We start from the raw sequence: 18209 nt of genomic DNA on the forward strand, positions 1-18209 counted from the left end.
GAGAATTTGAATTTCTTAATGCTTTTATTAGAAATTGAGGATTTTCTGCAGCTCCATTGACCTGAGAGTAATAATATTTCTCTTTTCAGGTCTTAAAATAGGAGATGAAGTGATGGAGGTCAACTCGGCCACCGCCCGGGACCTGAATTCTTCCATGCTCAAACACCTTCTGGCCAAACCTTTATTGTGCCTTACTGTCCGCACCTGCCCTGATCTGGACGAGAGTCAGTCACTGAAAGAGGCGCCTCCTCGCCGATCAGAGGCGGACTGCAATGACTACACTCTCTTCAGTGGTCGAGGTAAGTTATACTCCCGGGATTACTATAAAGTAGACATTAGCAGCACTTTCCGCTGCCCCCTAGAGGACATCTGTCATTTTACATTACTGTTCATGCCATTTATTAGAACCGGAGCCTCTTGTACCTTTTTGGGTCCAGCACAGATGTCACCCATTGTGACAAATCTGGAATTTGCACTGTGAAAACAAAGCAAAATCTACAGTGGAAATGAGCAGCTAAACCATTAGTCTCTTTTTCTGTTTGCCCCAATAACGATGGATCATTCTTGGGGCATTTATACCTTCTGTAAATTTCCCAGTGATGCAGGATATTTGCTTGCGGTAGCTACAAAATTCATGAATCTAGTTGACTGCCAGAGCTTAAATCCACGGGATTCAGATGAATCTGTATAAGCGCCTCGTCTATGCAGTGTCATATGTATAGGAATTAGTGACTGTATTGTAAAATACAGGGATGCGCAGACGGCCCCTGCTCCTGGAATAAATCAGCATAATGCACCGCAGAGACACTTCTGTAAAAAAAAAAATTTTTATCACATATTACCGGCCTATATGTAAATACTCAGTTACATTTATTTTTTTTCTATAAAAACGGGAGGATGATTTTCTGGATTAAATGTTTTTAAATCACTCCGTGGATTCTACTTTTTGTTTGGACTTTTAGCACAGTGGACGGTCTCACTTAGAGGGGTTTTCAGAGATTTTTTTTTTCTCTCTTTTTTTTTTTTTTTTCTTGCTGATGACCTATCAGGCCAATCAGCTGTTTGAGAACGCAGAAGCACTTCTGTGAGTGTCTGTCATCGGTCAAGTGGCCTGGGTTTGAGTGAATGGAGCTGAGCACGATACCAGGCACAGCCACTATACAATGTACGGCGCTGTGCTTGGTAAGTTGCGAGAAGGAAGCGGCGCTCACAGGGGCGCCGGTGTCGGACATAGATGTGATTTTTTTTTTTTTTTTTGCGGATCACAAAATACATACTGTCGTGTGCATGAGCCTTTATAGAAATCCTGCACGTGTTTTATTTTTTCCCTCCCTCCTTACCTCATTTTGGGAGGGTAGAGGTTGGTAGGGTTATAATTTTGCTTCTTTTTTTTGTGCATCTTTCTTTTGTTTCTCATGACAATACTTGCCGTAATTATAATAAAATAAAATGGTAGGCTACTTTCACACTAGCGTTTCACTTTTCCGGTATTGAGCTCTGTCGTGCTCTTTTCAGGGCAGCTTGTACACCTTTTGTTCCCCACCTGACTCTCAGCTCTCACCTGTGGCTCCTAGCAGATGTAACATGCGCAGCGGCCACACCCCGGGCAACAGCTTCGACAGGCTGGCTAAACCAGGTTGAGAGTAGCCGTGGTGTCATTGACCTTCGGTAACAGAGGGATTTGTCTATCCTGAGCATGTCAAGACAGGGTCTGGCGGAGTGAGCAGATGAGCGCTACTAAATAAGACCAACGGTCATGAAGGCAGTATCTGCAAGCTATGTGGTACGCTAAGACACGAAAGATGCCCTGGTCAACCACTGCGCCCAGCCCATCTCCAACCGTCTCGACTTCTGTCCTGCCATTGGAGCAAGATGTAATCTGGGAAGAGAGAGTGAGGCTGACTCTGCGCACCTCTCCCTCACTTAACTCCAATTCACGCGCAAGTCTTGACATCTCGACCAACAAAACCCAAGATGAGACAAAAGGTATTACCACTTACTATTGGTACATGGAATGTATGTACGCTTCAAAACAACCCATTAGCAGATCGCCCAGAAAGAAGAGCAGCTCTGGTGGCTAGAGCGCTTGCAAGGTTCTACATCGACATTGCGGCCCTGTGTGAAACTCGCTTAGCAAATGAAGGTCAACTCACAGAAACAGGAGGCGGCTATACATTCTTTTGGTGTGGACGTGCCAGTGACCAACGTCGTGAGTCGATGCCCTACTTTCATCTGTGAAGCGCACCAACAGAATGATTCTACTTGGTGATTTTAATGCGAGAGTGGGATCCGATCACTCCAACTGGGATGGCGTCATCGGCAAAAACGGAATCGGCACATGTAACAGCAATGGTCTGTTACTATTGAGGACATGTGCTGCTCATGACTTGGTCATTACTAACTCCATCTTCCACCTACCTACTCGCAAAAAGACGTCCTGGATGCACCCACTCTCCAAGCACTGGCATCTAATTGGTTATGTCATAGTGCGGAGGAAAGACATACAGGATGTAAGAGTAACTAAGGCCATGCCGAGTGCCGACTGCTGGACTGAACATAGACTCATCATTTCTAAACTAAATATCCACATCAAACCTAAGAAGCGGCCACAGGGAAACAGAGTTGTGATAAAGAAGATCAATCTCAATACATTGATAAATCCCAATATCGCAGCCTCATTGGTAAAAGATCTTGAAAATCAACTTGCAAACCTGCAAATGCAGGAAAGTGCGGAGAAGGACTGGGAATGCTTCTGGAACATCTTGCATTCGTCTGCACTTAATGGCCATGTCACCTCCATATGGCCATATACAGTGCTTACATTGCCCTATAGCACACCTATACATGAATGTAATGGTACCTTTGTCTTTGTCTTTACACTTGCAGAAGCTGGAAAAACGAACTTTGATATGCAAATAAGAACTCACAAGTGCCCTGGGGCGGCCGTCACTGTGTTGGTGCCCAGGCTGCCCTGCCCTTTTTCATTGTTCCCCAGCCTCTGCATATGCCCGCCCTCCTATTCCCTTGCGTCATCCTATGGTCCGGCCGAGATCCCGCAACTGTGCACTGCCTCGCCGGGCCGGAGCATACGCACTGCGATGCCCATTGTTGGCATGTCATCGTTTTAACTACTGCGCATGCTCCGGAGAACGGCAGGTTTTGCGCCATTCGCCGGAGCATGCGCAGTAGTTAAAGCGATGCCGTGCCAACAATGGGCATCGCAGTGCTCATATCACTTTTATCAATTGCTGGCAAGATCTTGGCACGAATGTGGCTAATTCGTCTGATTGATCACCTGGAACGAGGTCTGCTTCCTGAGACAGTGTGGTTTTCACAAAGAGCGTGGCACGGTAGATATGATATTTGCAGCTCGACAGCTTCAGGGGATATGTCAGGAGCAAAATCGTGAACTATACACCACCGTTATAGATCTTACCAAGGCTTTTGACACAGTTAGTCGCGAAGGCTTATGGCGCATTATGTCAAAGTTTGGATGCCCAGACAGATTCATCCTGATGGTACGGCAATTCCATGATGGTATGGCGGCTTGGGTTCTGAGCAATGGTGAATCTTCAGAGGCCTTCCCTGTCACAAATGGTGTGAAACAAGGGTACCTGCTCACGCCAACCCTGTTCAGCATAATGTTTTCAGCCATGCTGTCAGATGCCTTTCAGAACAGTTCACTGGGAATTAATCTGAGGTATAGAACCGATGGGAAACTGTTCAACTTACGAAGACTCCAGGTTGTCACCAAGGTAAAAGACTGTGCTTTGTGAGTTTCTTTTTGCTGACGATTGTGCCATTAATGCGGAATCGGAGCAGGAAATCCAAACCAGTAAGGACAAATTCGCAGCAGCATGTAACAACTTTGGCCTCATCATTAAGGCGAAGAAAACCGAAGTGATGTACCAGCCAGCTCCAAAACCCCAATATCAAGAACCTACCATCACAGTGAAGGGACAGAAGCTGCATGCAATGGACCAATATACGTATCTTGGCAGTACCCTCTCCCGTGCAGTGACAATTGTCATTGAATTGCAAAGGCAAGTTCTGCATTCTGCGGACCATTGCGTGGAACCACCGTGGAATGAGCCTTGCTAAAAAGCTTAAAGTCTACCAGGCTGTAGTGTTAACCACCCTAATGTATGCTAGTGAGACTTGGACAGTATACAGAAGACATGCTGAACCACTTTCACATGACTTGCCTCCGTAGAATCCTGAGGATCCAGGGGCAGGATAAGTTGCCAGATATAGAAGTCCTCTCCAGAACAGGCTTACCATCAGTTTACACCTTATTAATGAAAGCCCAGATGTGCTGGGCAGGCCACGATGTAAGGATGCCAGACCATCGCATCCCTAGACAGATCTTCTATGGCGAGTTGTCCAAGGGTAAGCAACCGCATGGGGGGCAAAGAAGCGATACAAAGATACACTGAAAGCCTCTCTCGAGTCCCTGGATCTCAGCATCACCTCGTGGGAATCTCTGGCGCATGATCATTATACATGGCGTTCCCTGGTCCATCAGGTTTGCCAGACATCAGAATCCAGAAGGACAATCCTAGCACAGGAGAAGCGTACACTTCGTAAACACAAAGCTGCAAACGCTGAAACAAAAACATCCATATTTGTCTGTTCAGTATGTAACAAAACATTTAATGCTAACATAGGCCTTATTAGCCATCTAAGGATACATCGCTAATGGCCGAAGATCTATCCACCAGATGTCAAGGTCCTCATCGAAAATTATGGACAAACAACAATTGAGATCGGTCATAGGGGCTCAATACCGCAGAAAAATGCTTCCGTTTTGTCCCCATTCATTGTCAGTGGGGACAAAGCGTAACAGAACGGAGTGCTCCAAAATGCATTCCGTTTCGTTTGGTTGCTTTCCCATACCGGAGAGCAAACTGCAGCATGCTGCTGTTTTTTTTTTTTTTTCCGTCATGAGATGCGGAGCCACAATGCAAGTCAATGGTGACGGATCCGTTTTCTCTGATACAATAGAAAACGGATCCGTCCCCCATTGACTTTCAGTGGAGTTCATGACGGATCTGTCTTGGCCATGTTAAAGATGATACAACCAGATCCGTTCATAACGGATGCAGATTGTTGTATTCTCAGTAACGGAAGCGTATTTGCTGATTCCTGCCGGATCCAGCAAAAACGCTAGTGTGAAAGTAGCCTAAGTCTCCATTTTTATCTGGTGGCCGGTTGCCTGGGGTGAGGCATTAAAAAAGCTCCTAATAATTGTTTTCAGGGCAGAGGCGCGAGGCTCCTGCTTCTACCGCTTGTCTCACAGCCGACACACAGGTGGAAGGAGGCAAAGAAAACACTTCTTCATATATTTCTCAGTTTCTCAGACAAACTAGCACTGTATTTAGTGTTCCTGTAATTACTTGACAAATGCTGTGGAAATGTTTTTTTTTTTTTTTACTTTTTATGTATTTCCACCTTGAACCACTAGAGGGAGCATGTTAGCTGTCATTTGTTGTCTGAGCGCAGCGTATACATGACGGCCAGTTTATGGAGATATGTCATTGCACTATAGAAGACTATGGGTCACTATGAAGCAATCTATTTATGGTCTAGACATTCCCCAAAATTAGGTTGATGCTGGATCCATGGTATCTAATGCCTCCTTCCTCCCCAGCAAGAGCCGTGTGTAGCTTCCCTGAGGGCAGCGTGTTAATACAGCGGATGGCGGTTTTCCTTATCACTTGCTACAAGTGAATAAATCTGCTGTTTCCTAAGAGACGGCACAATAACGTTCACTCCACTTGACTGGAAAGCATTCAGAGTGAGCGTCGAGCGGCGGGCGAGCGCGGCTTGTTTACGCGAGGAGTGGGAGGGACTGATTGACTTGTTATGTTGATTTATCCATATTAAATATACTGGAAATTAAAATGTTTCTATAGTTACCTCTTGCTCAGGAGGAGAAGTCATTACGAGGGAGTCATTAACGCTGGATCGGCAGGCAGTTATTTAAAGCTTTGTATTGTCTACATGAGTGCGCCTTTTAATGGAATAGCCCCTACAGTTAACTCCTACCCGACCACCCCCCTCCAAAAAAAAACTCTGGCATCAAGTCATACATTTATATCAGTTATTTTCCCAAATACTCCATATCTTAGTTACATTTGCTTCTGGGAAAGCTGGGTGTTATTGTAATCTATGTGATTGCCATTATAGCTCCCACAGGGGGGCTGTCAACCAGCTTACCCAGACCCCTGAATGACTAAGTCTAGTAAGGTAGAAAAATGGAGCCTGTGGAGTAACAGAAGCGGCACCACGTAACTCCTATAATATATTACTGTCCCTATAGTAGCCTGCCTGTTACTACCGTACGCATCAGGATGTCACCACACAGCTTGCAATCTAATAATACGCTCCTACAAGAAAGAAAAAAAAGAAGTTCTGTAGAAAGCGGTAGACTTGCCAGATTTTTTTGGACTGTGGGAGGAAACTGGAGCATCCAGAAGAACACTGGGAAGAACATACAAACTCCTCACAGATGGTGCCTTGGTCAGAACCCAAAACCTTAAGCACTGCCAGGCAGCAATGATCACCACTGTGCCACCATGCTGCCATCCAACAGACTGACTTCAGATTGAATTTTTAAGATATTCACTAGCTGCACCGCAGCCTAATTTCGGATTGACGGCAGCCTTGGTGGCATGAAATGCACTAACCTCTTATTTTATGGTGCCCCCTGCTGACATTAGCTGATGTTATGGATTTGTAGCAATGAGCTGGCCAGACATAACAGACATAATCCTTGTTCTTAATGGCATTAGACTTATTGAAGGGGTTTGGATCATCAGTACCTAATTAGTGTAGATCCAGCACCCCTGCCAATCAGCTGTTTGCCACCTCTCAGCTTTCCAAGCACAGTGCCATACGTGATATAGTGGCTGTGATTAGTACTGCAGCCCAGGCCCATTTACTGACTCACTTGGTGCCGCAGCATCTTTGAACAGCTGGGTGCTAGGAATTGAACAACCTCATATCACACTACAAGACCTGCACAATGATTTGTTTCAGACCCTAAAATATGAAACCTAAGTGACTACCATGTTAGTGCTTGATCACTGCAGGAGAGCCCAAAAGTCCTGCCTTATGTTCTGGGAGCCCTTCAGTAGACCCCACAGTGGTACCCACTAACCTCTACTCAGAGTGAATAGGCATAAAGCTCTCCTAGCCTGGGTAGGACGCCTTCTCCGGTTGAGACTGAAATCTTTGTAGTTGGTGCTCTGTTTTGCCAAATCATCTTCATAGATATTGTCAGGGACATTGCTAATCAGAATGTGGCTGATATCTGGCATAGCTTGTGCCAGAAACCTCTCATAAATGCTTTGTGTCACATTGGATAAGTCTTTTAGACGCACTTTTTTGGACGTGCACGGCAAGGGTGGGGCTTAGCGGCAAGGGGATGGATTGTTGGAAAGGGGATTGGCCTTAAATGGAACACTGTGCACCAAATTTTTGTGCAATATTCAGACACAAAGTAAGCCAGCTCATAGGTGATATAAACTCAGACTAGACAACCTAAAGATGCACCAAATTTATCATCCAGCATCAGCCACCGTGAAAAATCTGGTGCACCTTTTAGACTGTCTAGCGCAATTTTGCTGCGCAATGTGCCATTGTAAGCCACACCACTTTCCTGCAGTAGCTTCTGGCAATACTTCCACATGTATACCCAGCTTCAAATATTAGACAGAATTAATGATTCTGCCTCAGTGTTAAATGGCAAAGTTCTGCTACCACTAGGGGGAGCTTAGGAGTTTACTGCATACTGTTTATACAGTGAATTGCTTAGTTAACACAGTATGCAGTCAGTTCTTAAGAGCCACTTAGTGTCTTTTCAGTTGCCAGCAGGACGGGGTTAGGAGATAGATGTGGATCCCACCTCTGGGACCTTTACCTATTAGAAATGTATACTACTGTATTTCTGGTGGATGTGCCATCACTGTCTGAGATGAGACTATCCCGTTAAGATTTGTGGTAATCTTTTTCAAGAACAAAAAAAAGAGGTCAGTTGGGGATGTGGCCGACACGGGAGGTTGGAGTAATTGATCTTGACATTTTTATGTTGTGAGAGGTTGAAGGATGACTGCTCCCGTCATGTACTGATCAGCCATGTTAGCAGTATCTTGTCTGGAAGAGAACCCCACCCCGTCCTCTCCTTGTAGGAAGCTTATGTTCTCCAGATTCGCCCTTCTAGGTGGATATGGATGTTACCTGGCCGTCATGTTGAATCCAGTGCCCCAGGGTGGTCTTGGCCGGTGCAGATCATCACTAATGTCACCCTGTATTTTCACATTTGCAGGTTGCAGCCTAGACGACACCTACACCGAAACCACTCCGGAGGAGATAGAGGTCCAGCTGGAGGTGTCAGACGAGACGGATGCAATAAACAAAGTAAGCGTCGTCTTCTGATTTTCACCGTATGTTACACGTATCAGTGGTGGTGTGATCTGCCACGTAATATCTTATGCTTTTTTATATTTGATGGAGCTGCTGACTGTGTGTATAGCTCAGATTCTCTCACCCGTCACAGGTTGAGATAAATTAGGCATCAAGTTGAAATAGATGTGTTGGAAGCAGAGAAAATGGGCAAGCGTAAGGATCTGAGTGACCTTGACAAGGGCCAGACTGATGACTAGACGACTTGGTCAGAGCATCTCCAAAACGGCAGGTCTCGTAGTGGCTTCCCGGTATGTTGGAGCAGCGACAAGGTCTTGGGGTCTCAAGGCTTATTAGAGTTAAAGTCTAGCCCGTCTGGTCTGCGTTCAGAGGAGCTGCTGTTGTACAAGTTGATGAAGAAACTACTGCTGGACACTTGGAGTCCATGGTTTGAAGGGTCAGAGCTGTTTTGGCAGCGCAATATTAGTCCGGTGGTTGTAACGTAATGGGTGCTTGTTGTGTATAGGTCACAGTTAAGGAAGGAGAACCCTTTTAATATCTGAATTATATGTATATGGGTCAGGTATGGTGCAGAAGGGAAACTCTTTCTGTTCTGGTGTTCCATAATTTACGCAGAGGTGGGAGTGGGTAGACCTATTGGTGATATGAAATCTGTACAGTTATGACTCCCAAGTCTATTACAATTTGGAGCCTGTATGGAGCCGATATACAGTCATGTGCATGAGCCCTTACTTATTGCATTGTATTCATAGTCCAGGTAGATTAGGATGAAGACCAGCATATTGTACGGCAGTGTCGATGCCCCCTGTGTTACTGGAGGATGGGCCAAATTTATGCAGAGACGTGCACCTTGCGACCATGCCCTGCGACACTCTTAATTGTATGAGAGCCTCCTATCTGCTGTAGATTTAAGTCTTTCTTCACGCCAAAAAGCTGGCATGAAAAAAATAAATATATATATATATATATATATATATATATATATATATATATATATATATATATATATATATATATATATATATATATTTTTTTTTTTTTTTTATTTAGCGGGCCTGCGGCACCACCTACTCCCTGCCCACGGCACGGCCCTTTTCTTGCCGCTTCTGTGAGTGGTGTGAAGGTGGAAATGTACATTTTGCAGCACAAGTAATATACGACCTATTTAGGCCAAGTGGCATGAATAGGTTAGTAAATGCCCACCCCTGATACTCGGTAGTAGACAGAGGGGGAGATTTATCAAAGTAGGTGCAAAGGAAAAGTGGCTTAGTGGCCCATAACGGCCAATCAGATTCCACCTTTCATTTTTCTGACCTCCCCAATATGCCTCTGCGGGCCCCTCCTAAAGAAGACTTTTAAAGGTGTGTTCAGACTTTGCAGATGAACCCCCCCCCCCCCCTTTTTTTTTCCCCCCCAATCTTGATTCAACCCCAGTGTGTGATTACGACCTGGCAGTTTCCTGTTTTTCTCAGTCCCGCCGTTGAGGTTTCCAGTCGTGGCGCACAGCGGCGCCTCCATCTCATTGGATAGCAGTCTGATGTAATTGACTCTGGCTGTTAGCCCCAATTACAGTTGCGGTGGTTCAGCTGCACGGCGACTTCCTGCCATTAGGCATGGTACCTCGGAGCAACTAATTGCTCGTTACTTATATTTCAATGGCTTCGGGTTGATCTGCGTTTAGCAGATTTTAATTACTACTTCAATGTGAAAATATGACACGGCATTAAACGGGAGATACCGGTATTCCGGGATCTGGCCGCAGTGTACGGAGCTAAGCAGCCATCGGCGGTAATACAGAGGAGAGGACGGTGAGACCGTTTTCATTTACCTGGGAAATTGTCAGTCCTATTCATTCTTGCATCTGTTCCTAGGAAAGCTGGGTGACGACCAATATGGCCACCTTTACAGCTCACAAAGACCAAGATTTTCTATAAAGGAACATGACTGTGAGAGCTAATGGTGGCCATGTTGGTTGTCACCCAGCTTTTCCAGAATCAGATACAACTTAGAAAGCCTGGAAGAGTTTTTGACCAGAGGAGGATTCGAGGACTGTGGCGTTTTCTGGAGAAATGCTGCTGAGGTGAGTTACTATGTGTTTACCATGAGTCGGTAAGGAGGAGAGGGAACCTTATATAGAATAGCCGGGTTATCAGCAGCCACAGGAAGAGCCGCTTCCTGCATGTCCTGAGGAACGAGGCCTCCTCACATCCCGCCACTCATTGTCCTACTGCCGAACCTACTGGAGACTGCTACAGATGTCAGACACGGCGTAGTAAGTGATGTCTGCTTCTCACAATCCATCCTTTCTTCATATAGATTTATTTTTCTTTCTTTCTTTCATTTTTTTTCTTCTCGCTTTCTTTTCCTTTCTTTTCTTGCATCTTTTCTTCTCATACTTCTCTTTATACCATTTAGCACAGGCCGTTGCTAAGTGTTCGTTCAGTCATCGACCTGTTAAAGCACTTCACTGATCAGACGAGAAATGAGCAATTGTTTGGCACCAGTGATGCTTCTTTTTCATTTCTTTTCTCTTTTTCTCTAATTTTCCCTCAAACATTTTCTTCCTCTCTCCATCTCCAAAGACCCTTTCTTTCTCTGTCCTGTTCTATCTCGTTCAGCCTTTCTCTCCCCCCGTTTCTCTTTACCTCTCTCTGTCTCGCTTCATTTGACTTTCTCTTTTTCTCCTTTCTTTCTTTCTTTTTTATTTATTTTTATTTTTTTATACAGTTTTTTTTGCTTTTTCTCTGTTTTAATTTAAGAGGCACAAGGCTCCAAATACAACTTGTAGAAATTAATACCAAGACCTTAATAAAAAAACTTGGTTTAGGTGCGGATTTTAACAGAAGTTTTTGAAAAGTTTCTTACCCATTTCCAGCGGTTATAACAGCGGTAATATCTCTGGCCTTTCTTGTCATTGGTTTGAGTAATGGTTTATTATACGGAATAATGTACCCATTACTGTAAATTAAAACAGTATTCGTCTCCCCTGGGCTCCATCTAGCCTGGTGCTTTTTTGTAGTATTCATATAATTTACAGCAGGGGGCGCCCTCTCCTGTGCATGTATAGCAGCAGTGTCACCTGCCGGGGTATATAATGGTGCAGCTTTGTATGATCACTGGCCTTTTGGATTTAATGCCATCATATTCCAAGGTGGTGGTCTGCCTGCCCTGAGCAGCACATTCTGAATGCCGTCCTGATAAAAGGCCTTTTCTTATGGCTCTGCTTGGTCCAAGATGTTGTTATATACTAGATCTTAGTATGCCAAGATAAGAGGATGGCATTGGTTGGTACATGGAGTTCACACGTGTCTCTCTGATGTTGGATGATTTTGATAAAGATTTTTGCTTTATATGTATGGTTTTTAGGGGTTAACATGGTTGTGAGAAATGTTCATTTTGATTTACGCTGTCCCCACCCTTGTTTCTAATTCCTTTGGGAAAATAACCTATATTTTTATTTATTTTTTTGTGTCTAAAGCTGGCCAATAAATATGTGAGTAAAGTTGACCTAAATGGCTGATTTCGGCTAATAGTCGATGGAAAAAGAATAGGAACGAACAGTGGTCGAGGGCAGATTTGAGTCTGCTGCTAGTATGATGGGCCAGGCTGGAGGACTTTGGCTGTTGTCAGTCGATATTACATGTGTATAGCATGACCGGCATTAGGCTGGTCGTCTTCTATGGGGCATTTTTGAAGACTGACTCCCTGGTCCTCCAGGTTAATCTGGCATGTTGCTGGTAGCATCGTTCGTGCACATGCAACGTGGCTGATCAATATCTCCAGTGTGTGGCAGGCTTACTAAAAAAAAAAAATTTGGCCACCCCCTTTCTTTAGGCAGCTTCCCTGACGACACAGGGCTGTGGGCCCATTGAATTCAGTAAGTCACCATGTGAAACATGGCGGGACCAACCCTCGTAATTCCCCATTGCTAATTTTATGACGTATATTTTTATGTTTTTGATATGTATCGGTAATTTTATGACCCCTCCTTTTATAGCCCAAAAGGGTAAAAATTCTCGCCTCACTAGGGTCACCCATGTCCATAACGTTAATGAATAGGGAACATGTGCCGGTCTGTGTCTTCCCACGGCAATAACGTGACAACCCCCTTTAATATTGGAGGACCATGAAGGTATCTCTACCTCAATGCAACGCATGCCAGTCTGATTATCTTTAAAAACACCGGGAGGCAAAATATTAGTAAGGGTCATGCCTGGCAAACTTTTGAACCCATTTATATGTGTTGGTTTAGTGACTTCATAAATGACATTTGGCCCAGAAACCTCAGGAATCTGTGTTCCAGATCAACACGTTTCTTAAAGGGGTCCTCTCACTTCAGCAATTGGCATTTATCATGTAGAAAGTTACTACAAGGCACTTACTAATGTATTGTGATTGTCCATATTGCTTCCTTTGCTGGCTGGATTCATTTTTTGCATCACATTATACACTGCTCGTTTTAATGTTTACGACCACCCTGCAATCCATCAGCGGTGGTCGTGCTTGCACACTATAGGAAAAAGCGCCGTCCTCTCTGGTGGATGGGACCGTGGGTGCACTCATGGGCACGGATGCGCAGCAACTCCCGACCCGGCCACCTTGTATCTGCGCTGCAGCTGTAACGCCGTGAAACTAGCAGTGTATAATGTGATGGAAAAATGAATGAAGCCATCAAAGGAGGCAATATGGATAATAATACATTAGTGAGTGCCTTGTATTAACTTACTCTACGTAATAAATACTATTTGCTAATTCGAGACAACCCCTTTAGAGGGGTATTCTTTTCTCAGACAATGGGGGCATATCGCTAGGATATGCCCCATTGTCTCTCACCCGCACCTATCTCTAAAACAAAGCCTAACACGAGGCCGGCAAAGTGGTGGCTGGTAGTGTCTGGTCCGGCCACCACCAAGGCCTCCTATTGGCCTGCCGAAAATAGTCGAGCTCCCCATAGAAAGCAATGGGAGAGCACTGCGCTTGTGTGGCCACTGCTCCCATTCATTTCTATAGGGTTGACGGAAATAGCCGAACCAGCGCTCAGCTTTTTTCAGTGGCCCTATAAGAAATGAATGGAGGGCAGCCGCCCATGCGCGGTGCCCCCTCTGGGATTTTGTCGGCTCCATTTACAAGATAGATGTGGGTCCCAGAGGTTGGTACCCAAATCAGACAATGGGGGCATATCCTAGCCATATGCCCCCATTTTCTGACATTACACAACCCCTTAACCCTGGAGTGGGGTATTTGTGGATGCCAAGGACATTTTTGTGCTTGCCCATGGTTAGAGGAAGCTGGTTGTGACGTTTCCCCCCGCCCTATTAGTGATGCTAGGTTGGGAGATCACTGCACACAGTCATCAATTTTGTAAAACAATGGCCCCGCCCACAATGAGACGCTCGTCGGTGTAAACCTTGGGAACATTTCTAATGCACAGTTGGCCCTCGTCACAATCTTATGCACTGTCACAGAGTGAGTTAACCCTATGTGTTAAGCAATATGGTAGGAAAGGCTTCGTTTCATTGGATGAGTAATAAGAAAAAGTGTCCCCAAAAGTAAGCGACCCCAGCCTAATTTATATGCCGGTAATTGGTATTATAGAAGATTGGGCGTTCGTTCCCACTCATATAGGAAGCGGTGTGCATTTAGCTTTGTGTAATTTTGCTAATCACATGTTACTTTATATGGCTTCTCAGCGGATTCTGCCTAGCAGTAAATGCAATGCTATCTGCTCAGTCACAGGAGGGGGCCTGTGCTGCACATTGATGGCTGGCACTGACAGGCAGTCACCCGTCTGGCTGATAAATAAATCCCTCATTTTTTTTTCACCTCCCTCTTCTGAAGAGAATAAGCACGATCCCAATCTACCGCTCTCAAAATTGCCTGGAAGTAGTAATGACTCTGGTTGAATAGAAGAATGTTCCCGGGCATGTAACCCACAATTTGCTGAGTGCAGCCGCAGGCAGCATCAAGTTTTATCATGCCTGCCGCACCTACCCCGAGCTGTGAGGAGGCTACAGATTGTAGGATTGGATCCCGTGCCGTGTCCTGGGTGCTGCTCATTATGCATCAGGCGCTGGATCTCCAGCAAAGCTGAAGCTTTTTACGAGACCACGGCCATATGATCCTGCAAAAGGTAAAGCCCGGGGATCTCATTAGAGAGTTCGTTTCTATAGAGGACTTCCCCCTTTTTGTCAAAAAGGGTGAAATTATTTTGTGTGTTCTGATTGTTAGATTAGGATTTCCACAGCGTTGGTTGACGTTTTGGATGGTTTTTGCATTGCTTTGGTTTTTTTTTGTTATGTACATCAATACATATGTAGTAGAGCTGTTTGTGTCGTTTCACCCTTTAGGGGGAGGGGGATGCATTGGCTGTGCATGGTGATAGCCCTGTATGTTAGGAGGCAGTTTACATGCAGACGGACATTTGTATGTATATATGTTTATATATTTTTAATGTTTGAGCATGTGTTGTGTATATAGATTTACACTACAGATCCATCCAGGGTCCATCCTGCCCTTCTGTGAAGTCCGTTAGACTCCCAGCTCCTCATGATACAAATTGGATGCGTCCTTTGCCCAGACACTTACAGCATAAACAACTCCCGACAGAGTAACACAATTTTTCTGGTTTTCTAAGGAAGTTTTATATAGATGAAACTCTTTCCTTTAACCCCATACCTACTGCTGTGTATTGTCTATATAGCGCTTGGTTGTGGTTTATATAGACGTGGAAGAACTTTGCTGTAATTACTTTCCCCGGTCTTGACCAGGACACACCGTCTGCTAGAAGCCTTATTTTTTATTTTTTTTTGCTTTCTTGTCTGTGAAATCTCTTAATCTTTCAATGTAATATATTAAGCCTTTTCCTGCCAGTCGTGGATCCCCGCCAGTGAGATAAACACGAAGGACGAATTTATGTGTTAATTATAACATGAAATTCCGTAAAACATTTTCACGATATGGGATCGGGCTTTTTCTTAATGAATGTCTGCCCTCAGAGGGCCTCTGAGATTGACGGGTTTATACCTGCGCAGTGCAGTCAGCACCACCATAGATGCACGAGAGCAATGTACATGTTAAAAATAATCCAGAAGGTGAGCTGATCATCAGGAAGGGTCTAAAACGCTTTAGTTGAAGGATTAAAAAAAAATTTAGAGCAGGTCCTGCAAAAAAATAAATAAAAAAAAAAGCGATAAGTGCTCCTCAGACGTCTCGAGTGCTTGACCAGCCTAAATCCCCTACCTTTAAGTGATTGCATTATATCTGAGGGTCTTGAAGGTTTGATCTCCTCACTCCTGGAGTTTGTGCTTTCTAGTATGAGTCCTGCAGAGTTAACCCAGTTCCCATGTCGTGGGCTGATGTAATGGAAGCAACGTGTGAATACCTTCGAGGGAGCCAGTACAGACATGTGTGAAGCAGAGGAATGTTTGCTTTGTATTACTAGACAGAATCCCTTATGTGTTGAAGATCAGTTACTCTACATGTGTCAGACCCCCTTAGTGTTATCCATACAGAAACCTGCAGCACATCAAGCTTCTACAGAATACAATCCATTGTGACAAGTTACAAAGATAACCATTGGGTCATATTTGCCTTAAAGAGGTCTTCCCATGCTAAGAAGTCATGGCATATCGCTGGGGTATAGGATTGCTTCTACATGAATGAGGGTCTGACAACACCAGCAATCTCTTCATTCTCATGGGGGTTTGACATCATCTTGTCAGTGTGTCATTACTTTATAAAGATGGAAAAGCACATTCAAAGAGCGTTTAAAGGGTTTGTCTAGGAGTTGCACAGCTGCAGCCAATAGGTGGTCTCAGCAGTGACGTGTTTTTTTTTAAATTTTTTTATTCTTCCCCTCTCAGCTCTACCTTTTTAAAGAGATCTATACCCACCTGCTACACTCCGCTTTGTTCGGGCTCCATGACTTCCAGGCTGTCTTCTCTGGACTTCTAGTCCCTGCCTTTAAAGTTCCCGCAGAGATGGGATCACATGCATGGCTGTAGCCAACAGGTGGTCTCAGCAGTGACCTGTCCCCAAGTAGCTTGTCACATACCACTTGAAGAGGTGTTGCCAGGACCAGTCCTTGGCTACAAGGGCTCACCTGACCACGTTCATACAGGAAGTTTAGAGGTGGGGACCTAAAGTCCAGTGAAAATAAATGCAGAGTTTGAATGGAGAAGCAGGTAAGTATATGTCTCATACAGATCCTTCAGGGTGGTGGGGGTAGTAGAGGGGGTCACATAAAAAAATAAATCCTGGCCACTACCTGTAATGGTAGAAATAGTACAACCGTGTATAGGTGAACTGAACCAAATGATATAATATAAGGGCAATGTGTATCAAGGTCAAGCTTTATCTAGAATGAGAATCGGAGCATAGGATCATGGTGGTAGTTGTCTCCCTCCAGCAGATCCTTTTAAATGAGGCGTCAAAGTCTTGGGGCTCCCATGACCAGTGGATGAATTACTGTAAATACTGTAACATGGATACCTCTCCAGGTACGGGGGAGTGGGCATCCCATTCTCTGGATAAGTGAGGATCCTAGTTGATGGAATCAAACCAGTCGGATATTTGTAATCCAGTTGTACAATAAATGTATCCAGAGAGAGAGAGAGCTCCTTTAACCATGATTGGTTGGTTTGCCGCTTACAGTATGAATTCTTTCCGACATGGAGATCATTGTGGCAAATTGTGTAGATATTGTCTAGTTTGTGATACTAATTTTTGCGACATGGTTTTGGAAATAGAGGCCATGATGTTGGTTCCAGGCCTTCCCCACAATTCTTGTTATTTCCAGAAATCTTCAAAATCTTTGTGTACTCTTTCACATGACATCTGTTCAGCTGAAAGCTGGGTTCTCACTGTCATTGTGAGAGAAGGGCTGTAGTCACATTATGCTACTCAACATTTCCATATCAAGCAGTAGAACTTGTTATTCAGTGAGTTATGTCTGGTGTATATTAATGTAGCCATACACATTATGTAGAGGTTGGTTGATGGTTGAACAGCAGTTGAATAAACATCTGGTGAACGTTATTGTTGCAGACACGGCCATGCACATTTTAGTCCATATTGGCCGTTACGGTTGTTCAGACTGGCCATACATGTTCAATGAAACCAGATGATGGACAAACTATCTTTCAGGGAACGTTCTTTCAAAGATCTTTGGTCCACAAATGATCTTTCTTTGAACAAAAGGTCTTTTGTCTGACTATCAGACGAAAACATTAAACATGGCCGACTTCTTTTTAGAAGGATAATGGTTTGTCACTGGTAGGCAAAAAACGTTGTTATATTTCACCCAACAGATGTCTGAAATGTCTAGTTGTAAGTCTCATGATCTGGAAATTGAACATCTGGCCCTCATTGAAGAACTCAAAATCCAAGCAGGAAACCCCAATACAAAGACCAAGGATTCAGTCAGAGGACATCTGGGGTGTCACCACTTTTAGGAAGTCCCCAGTTTTGGAAGCTACCGCTTTAAAGTTGCCCTTGTAGGTCGAGAACTGGTTTCCTTCTTGTGGTTAATCTGTGCAGAAATAGCACTGAGGAAGCCACCAGAGACCCTTGTTTAGTCCAAAAGGAAATTTACAGAGACTAAGGAAATGCTCGATTTCACAGTGAAGATGACATTATGTTGTATCCTCTACTGTCTGTACACATTTCTCTTCTGAGATCTCTCACCCATGTTACACTAACCAGGTGTTATGCTGTGGTGTTTTCCACAGCCTAGAAAAAAGAGGATTAGAGAAATCGCTGATTACTTGGGTCTTGCTGTTTTT

General features: G+C 44.4%; 1 protein-coding gene across 7 annotated transcripts in view; it reads left to right on the plus strand.

Moving 5' to 3' along the window:
* Window positions 1-18209, plus strand: part of TIAM1 (TIAM Rac1 associated GEF 1) — a 216092-nt gene that overhangs the window by 167842 nt on the left and 30041 nt on the right. For 6 of the 7 annotated variants that reach the window (XM_044284404.1, XM_044284405.1, XM_044284403.1 and 3 more), the window contains 2 exons: window positions 90-299; window positions 8330-8421. In XM_044284404.1, the coding sequence (XP_044140339.1) occupies window positions 90-299; window positions 8330-8421 (302 nt within the window). Of the gene's footprint in view, window positions 1-89; window positions 300-8329; window positions 8422-14439; window positions 14558-18209 lie in introns of those variants that run through there. The other variant, XM_044284409.1, reaches the window with a different exon arrangement.

Source organism: Bufo gargarizans, chromosome 3 (assembly GCF_014858855.1).
Source record: "Bufo gargarizans isolate SCDJY-AF-19 chromosome 3, ASM1485885v1, whole genome shotgun sequence".
NCBI lineage: Eukaryota > Metazoa > Chordata > Amphibia > Anura > Bufonidae > Bufo > Bufo gargarizans.